Source organism: Erigeron canadensis, chromosome 3 (assembly GCF_010389155.1).
Source record: "Erigeron canadensis isolate Cc75 chromosome 3, C_canadensis_v1, whole genome shotgun sequence".
Taxonomy (NCBI): domain Eukaryota; kingdom Viridiplantae; phylum Streptophyta; class Magnoliopsida; order Asterales; family Asteraceae; genus Erigeron; species Erigeron canadensis.
The window spans coordinates 37,458,497-37,465,906 of NC_057763.1; the positions used below are offsets into that span (position 1 = coordinate 37,458,497).

The following is a 7,410-nucleotide window of genomic DNA, read 5'->3' on the forward strand; positions in this document are numbered from 1 at the left end:
AAATTAAGGTACGTGTTGTTATGGAGTTTCAACCGAGAAAAGAACAAGAGGAAAGAAAAGTAGACGAGTGAGTAGCTTTTTGTAATAAAAGTGGTGTGACTTAATTAGAATGGTGGTATGAGATTGAATTCTTTTTATATATAGGCAAAAGAATGGAGTGAAAGAGTGGATTTTAATCACTATAATGATTCTATCAAATGTTGGATTTGAATTTTAATCAATTAAGCTCATGTGTATTAACATAGATTTTTCCATCCTCAAACACATTTTATTTTGTTCTGTTATTAAGTAGTGTTTTGTTTGTGGACAATTAAAGTTTACTAGAACCTGATAGTTTGTAAAAAAAATTAGAATGTCTACAAATAAATTAGTTGTGCATCTCACTCGTTATATAATGATATTTTCAAATAGGAAAATGATAAATTTTTTTAATCAAATAACCTAATAATCCTCCTAATACATTAAGACGATAGACATGTGGTATCCATTAATTCTCCTTTCTAATCTTGTCTTTTGATTTTTTCACATGTCATCATCTCATAAGTAAAAGGATTATTAGGCTAATTAGCTAGGAGGATTAATAATTTCTCATAGATGATCACATCAATTAAGTTAGTTAAGACTTGAGACCAACATTGACTTGTTATAGTGGCAAAAGAAAAAGAAAAAGAAAAGAAATCCAGAAAGACTTTACAGCCCAAAAACAAAAACGAAACCATCATCAAACATTATTATAGATTCACTTCCCTATATACAAAGTACCGTCATCCTCACTCTATTCACACTTCACTTTCATACCATATATTCGTTTTAATCGCTTTTCAAACCCCATTTCCCAAACACACCCTAAAGATCTTTCCTTTATTAGATCTAATCAAAACCCAGTTCACAAAAACCAAGATTCCATATGGGTTTTATGTTTGAAGCTAAAACCTTAGCTCATTATGCTATTTGAAGCCAATCTTGAATTGGATTCCACTAGTTATTTAATATATTGATATATATATATATATATATAGATATATTTGGGAGATATATATACTATATATTTTTTGATATATTAAAGATGATACAATTATTGTTCTTTGTTGTATTTGCTGAGGCATTTGTGGCATTTCTTTTAATGGTGAAAATTGGGCCACTCAGAGAGTTAGTTATGAATGGTTTGGATCAAGTGAAAATGAGAAAAGGAACTGTTTTGACAATTGCTGGGACTATGTCTGTGATTTTGTTTTCAAATTGGATTAGTATTGTTAAAATTCAAAACAAAGGGGCTAAAATTGGTACTATGACACCTATGGATCAAGTTCTTTGGAGGACTCATCTGCTTGAGGCTTCACTCATGGGTAAATTTACTGCTACCTCTATTTTGTTTTCTTCATTTATGGCTTCATTGATGCCCCATGGAGGGATTTAGTATTGTTGTTATTGCTGTATATATGGGTTCATTTTATATATATTTTTTGATATAGATGATTCTGTTTATATATTTAGATGTGTTACACTAAAATGATTATGGTTATCAACATTGAGATAAAATTATAGGGGAATTAGAGGTAGAAAGTTTAAACCTTGGCTACTGCAAAATAGTTTAAAATGAGAACCCTTGTGTGGTCATGCCAGTCTCCTTTCGGGAGCCCATTACTTGTTTGAGTTGGTGTGGTGGTGCACGCTGACCTTGTGGACTAATTGGGCAAACTCTGGAAACCATGATTACTAAAGAAGATACATAATGTTTATTTGTAACATTTGGTGGAAACATGATATAATTCTGAATTTTGATCACCAAAAATCCAAAAGAATTAGTTTTTGAGGAAAATTGCTTCATGGTAAGTGTAAAATGAGCTACGTAAAGCTCATCCCAAAATGAAGGAACTCCCGTGTTAGTTGATTACTTATGCTTATAATAACATAATCATGAAGTTATTGTTTGTTAGTTGCAGTTGTTACATTCTTATGGCTTGCCATTTTATTGGGGTATCGATTAGAGGTGTGGTTTGTACTTTGTAGTGAGGAGCATGTTAGAAATGAGTTGGCATTTTCGTTTTGTCAGTGCAAGGATTAACTAAGATGCAATATTGAGTCCTGTTTGTGGAACGTAGGTTGATCAACGTAACAGATAGTTCTGCAAAGTGATATAAACGAATGAAATGTTAACTTTGTTGGTTTTCTGTTTCTTAGTTGTTAAGAAGCTAGTTTGGTGTTAAACAAGTTCATAAAACTCGTAAGATATGTATTAGCGTGAAAATGATTATCTTAGTAATTTGCCTTAGGCTGTGTGTGTGTGTGTGTGTGAGAGAGAGAGAGAGAGAGAGAGAGATTTATTTTGATTATGTTAAGTTTCACATATGGTGTGATCAAACTATGCTAAGCATTGTATTAACGGGTTTGAAAAAGTACCTATCTAGGAATATAGGGATGAACAAGTACCCCTGATTGGAACTGATCTAGTGTTGACTGTTATCTGCATTGAAGGATGAAGACAGAAACTTGAAATTTGCTGATCCATAAACCCTACTTACATATCCACAAAATTACAAGGATAACACAACGTTAAAAAGAATTAAGGTAAGTTTAATGATATGCATCACTCGATGTATGAATGTGTGATACATAATTACATATGTTGAAAGTAATAATGTGAAAAAGATAACAAATTTAGGATAAATTTTTATAACATCATGTAGTGAATTTCGCTCAATTGTAGTATGAAAATCTGGATAGTGGTTTAAGTTTTGATATATACCTGAATAGTGGTTTAAGTTTTGAAATATACCAGCTGTGTGATTTGAATCACGAATCATACATTTCCGACAACCTTTAATAAATTGGCTTATTGCTACGAAATGTTTGACTTAAGGGGTCAAACAGATAAATCAGCTTACAAAACCGACTCAATTTCAATTTTTTAACATTTTGTAATGAACATTCAATTACTACTGTGTGTAATATGTCATATGTAAAAAGGTGCTATAGTCTAACTCATATACTTTGACCTTGCAGGATTCTCACTGTATCTTGGCTTTTTAATTGATCGAATGCACCATCATCTTCAAAAGTTAATTAATCTGAGAAAAAATGGTGGTTCATCAAAAAAAGAAGTAGAAAGGCTTGAGGCAGAGAAGTTAGAGCTAAAAGAAAATGAAGAGAAAGCAAAGGAAGAAATTAAACGGCTGCAGAAAGAAACATCTAGTTTATCAGAAAGCTTGAAGAAGCTTAAGTTGGAGTCCAAAGAAAAAGATAAAAAGATTGAAACTGCAGAAGCCCATGTTGCTTCTCTTCAGAAACAATCTGCTGATTTGCTTCTTGAATATGATCGCCTTCTTGAAGACAATCAAACACTTCAAGCCCAAACAAAAAGTCGGCATTTTTGAGGTTAGATTCTTATGTTAGAAATTAAACCGTGTTTTCCCGGAATGTATTGTTCTTCATGGAAGGTGGTGGGATAGTGAAATTCGGTGTTTGACTCTAGTTTAGACATGATCTTGTGTATGTTGTTGTGTTTCTTGGACACCCAATTTTCGTGTCATTTTTTGGAAACATCATGCTGTAAGCTGTATACAAGAAATGTAACTCGCTTTAAATCATTTAGCATTTGGTTTAGATCTGAGTTTTGGTTTTTGGGCCATTGACCATTGTTGTATATAGACTAATAGACTGCAACTAGAAAGAACACAGAACAAATGCGCTCATCACTTGGTTAAAGACCCTCAAATGTTTACAAAAATGGTTGTCATAAATCACATTAGGATAGAGAAGGTAAAGAAATAGCAGGTGCGGTAGGCTGGTCTGCCGGGTAAGTTGTCAAAAACTCACAGTGGATCTGAGAAAACAATCAAGTTCAATGAGCATATAAGCAATTAAGCATATTGGAAAACAACATTACTGAAGTAGCTATTCTATTTTCTTTTAAATTAAAGAATCTAGAATGCTTTTCTGACCCATTTAGTCGTTTTGATACATGTATTCTAGCTACCTTTTATACCCATTTAACTGTTACATAATGACTAGTATTCTTTAATGAATCTGGTTGATGTTGTAAAACACTGGAAAATACCAGATGTTACTTGCATTAGTACAGTACTACAGTTACTATGTCTTCCTTTCACTTTCCTTGCCCCATGCCTGATAACGACAATATAAAACTGTGATACGCGGACCAGCAAAGGTTTCAAGACATGAGCCTGGTGGTTTGCTGAATCTGTTGAACCAAACACAATAGATCCAAGCGAACAAAGGAACTGAACCGATTGCCTCTCCCCTGATTTAGATTACAATGCCAGGATTTCTTATGTCTCGAACCCTAGTTAACTATGTACATTCAACATACTATACTAATATTCTTTTGTGAATAATATCGAGGCTTAGGGCCTTAGGGGACATAAAATTGACACATTTTGAGAAAGTATTCTAGGTTCCAATATATAAAATTCTTTCATACCAAAATGATAATATTAGATTTATTAATGTCAATTAAATATCTTTAGTATGCATTTTTAGTAGGTTTATTTAATGCATTTAGACATGTGGATAGCAGGCACAAGTTGATGATAATCTTTTTTATTTTATTTATAGTTGTAAATGTGCCTGGTATTGTACCATCAGGATATAAAGTACATGTATTTCATAAATATGGACCAAAAAGTATAACAAAACTAGTTAGTTATACAGAAGACTCAAAATTCGGATTTGAATACTTCATTCAAACTTCCACTGACTTCTTCAACAAAATCCTTAAGATTGGTGTAAGAAGATCCATTTTCTTTCACGGCCTCTCTAGCTAAATCTTTGTACCTTTTAGCATTCTTTCTCATTGCTTCCCCATTTGCATGACCTCCCATCACCCTTTGTATGCACTCTTTTATCTCCTTGCCTTCGACAACTCCATCTTCATTTGGAGTAACCCTCACCCCTGTTCCCCATACGTCTTCCAGAAGCTTTGCGTTTGTTGCCTGATCTGTCCAGTGAGGAAATGCAACCACAGGAACCCCACACACTATACTCTCCAATGTCGAGTTCCAACCACAATGTGTCACAAAACAGCCTAAAGACGGGTGTGATAACACCTCTAGTTGACTGCACCATGGAACTATCAAACCTAATTGTTCCAATTCCTCCATACAACTTAATTCTTCCTCTTCTTCTTCTTCTTCTTCTTCTTCTTCTTCATCTTCCACTTTTTCGCCTTTGATGTTGCTATCTTTGTCTCTAATCACCCACAAAAATGGCCGCCTGCTTTCTAACAATCCGTATGCCATTGCCTCCTTTTGCTTCTTTGACAACATTATGAGGCTACCAAAAGATACATAGACGATAGACCCTTCAGGCTTTGTGTTCATCCATTCCACATAGTCTTTTGATTTTGAAAACATGTCTCCTCCAAAAGATTTGTCAGATGGGTCTTTTCCATCCAAGAAAGCCGAAGGAATCAACGGTCCCACACCTATCAACTTTAGCTTGCCATCGATCTCTTTCAACGCATCTTCTTCCAAAGCATCAAAGCTATTTACAAGTACTTTTGGCTTATCTTCCAAATCCAACAAATCCAATTGTTCTTTAAATAAAGACAATGCATAATCGTATGGATTCGAAGGCAGACAAAAGGAAGGGAGGTCGCGACTTTTGAGCGATGGTAAGCCTGGCAATTCAATAGACCATGTGGGTTCCATACATTTTTCCCTTATCAGTTCATTGTACCCACTAAAATAATAGTAATATATACGTAATACAGACGCTGGTTGGATCCAAAGAAGTGCTGATGTAACGTTAAGCCCATGGGCCACCTCTGCAGCCCATGGAAGCAGCAAAGTGTAAACCAAGCAACTAACGGGCGTGCCATTTTCAGCACTAGAAACAATTGTTTCTTTCAAACTTTGTGTTCCCTTGATCCTTAACTGACTCATATAGAGGGTCGTGTCGTGGAGCTTCGGATTAAAACCATCATCAAAACCATCCGAAAACACGGCAAAGTTAAAACCGTTTGGAATTTTGCCATTTTTGCTCATTTTACGGTAGGCAGAGACAGAAGTGGCGAAGGTAACTTTGACGCCTAACCGGACGAGCCGTTTTGCAAACTGAAGTGAAGGGTTAATGTGACCTTGGGCTGGAAAGGTGACTAAGAGGAAATGAGGTTGATTTTGATCCATAAGTTTTGTCATAATTTTTTGTATATGGTTGGAGATAAGATACGTATAGTATATTTGTAGCTAGTTGTTAAGAGTGATTTGTATGAGTGTTTAATTATAATTCATGCACTGCGATATGTTAGTTATATATATAGTTTGAAAAGATGATGTTTGCGATGACGAACTATCGACAGATAATGTTGCAAGATTACTAGCTAGTGGTGGTGAATGTTGATTGTTTTTTGTCTCGACATAAGCGAACAGGAAGAACACAAATTAGAATTGAAATGCTGAATCTTATCTAAACAATTTAAGATAAAAGATATAATATGAGTAACTTGATTATTATACATTTACAGGAAATGGTTGCGATCAAATAACGAACTACCTATAGCTCCATAGGCCCCGACACGCTAAAAAGCAAAACAATTTTGCTCTTTCCATATAAACCCTAAAAGTTTGGATTTAATTTTAGAAGTAGCTAAATCGACATACTTCAGAGGAAAAAATGAGAATATAAAACTCACTGTCAATTGTCAACTTATAGTAAATGTAATCTGACTAATCTCTGTTTGTATCTTCCAAAATATATTAGGCTTTCTAAAAAAATCCTACCCGTACAATGCTCAAAATTAAGACGATTTACAGATGGTTTAAATTGTAATTTAAGTCAAAATTTTAATTTTCATAATAAATTTTAATTTTCATACTAAGAATAACTAGAAGGGTACGCACACGATGCACCGGTATAATGGCGGTGGTGACGGTGACGACAACGAGTAGTGTAGGTTATGGGTAATGATCAATCCTCCTAACTCATTAGCCTAAAAATCCTCCTAATTAATTGGATTGTGACATGTGGAAAAATCAGGGGATGTGATTAGGAAAGAGAATTAGTGAATTTCATGTGTTAACAAGTGGATATATTAAAAGGATTGATTAGGAGGATTTATCATTTTTCGTAGGTTATTGATGTAATATAGTTTTGATGAATTATTAAAACTTTGGTTTATAATATAATATAGATAGATAAGATTGTCAACACCGTTTATTTTTTTTAGATAGTTGTTGATGATAATTTTTTAACAAAATAATTAAAACCTGCTTGTTAAAAATTTAATCAATAATGACTTTATTGTATATTCATTAAGTTATCTGAATATAAGTAGTATTTCGATTAAAATTTATAATAGAATGGTAAACTTTATTGTTTACTTGAAACAATGATAAGATAATAATTTTTATATGAGTGAAGATATCTTTGTATTCTTCATATGAGGTTACC

At 33.7% G+C, this 7,410-nt stretch overlaps 2 protein-coding genes across 2 annotated transcripts; one reads left to right on the forward strand and one right to left on the reverse strand.

The window, feature by feature from the left end:
- The first annotated feature begins 749 nt into the window (after positions 1–749).
- On the forward strand, positions 750–3,587 carry LOC122593524. The gene is made up of 2 exons (XM_043765945.1): positions 750–1,346; positions 3,004–3,587. Exons 1-2 carry the CDS (start codon positions 1,067–1,069, stop codon positions 3,372–3,374), a joined length of 651 nt encoding a protein of 216 aa, XP_043621880.1. The 5' UTR covers positions 750–1,066; the 3' UTR covers positions 3,375–3,587.
- A 957-nt stretch (positions 3,588–4,544) lies between these two features.
- LOC122594605 (UDP-glycosyltransferase 75C1-like) lies at positions 4,545–6,246 on the reverse strand. Its single transcript, XM_043767041.1, has one exon. The coding sequence runs from the start codon at positions 6,156–6,158 to the stop codon at positions 4,677–4,679; it is 1,482 nt and encodes a 493-aa protein (XP_043622976.1). The 5' UTR covers positions 6,159–6,246; the 3' UTR covers positions 4,545–4,676.
- Positions 6,247–7,410: the final 1,164 nt, after the last annotated feature.

What these genes read in the sequence shown, in the direction of transcription:
- LOC122593524 (XM_043765945.1), top strand. Translation starts at nt 1,067, where the DNA reads ATGATACAATTATTGTTCTTTGTTGTATTTGCTGAGGCATTTGTGGCA. An exon ending in GCTTGAGGCTTCACTCATGG is followed by an intron (nt 1,347 to 3,003) that starts GTAAATTTACTG and finishes TTGACCTTGCAG; the next exon opens with GATTCTCACTGTATCTTGGC.
- LOC122594605 (XM_043767041.1), bottom strand. Translation starts at nt 6,158, where the DNA reads ATGACAAAACTTATGGATCAAAATCAACCTCATTTCCTCTTAGTCACC.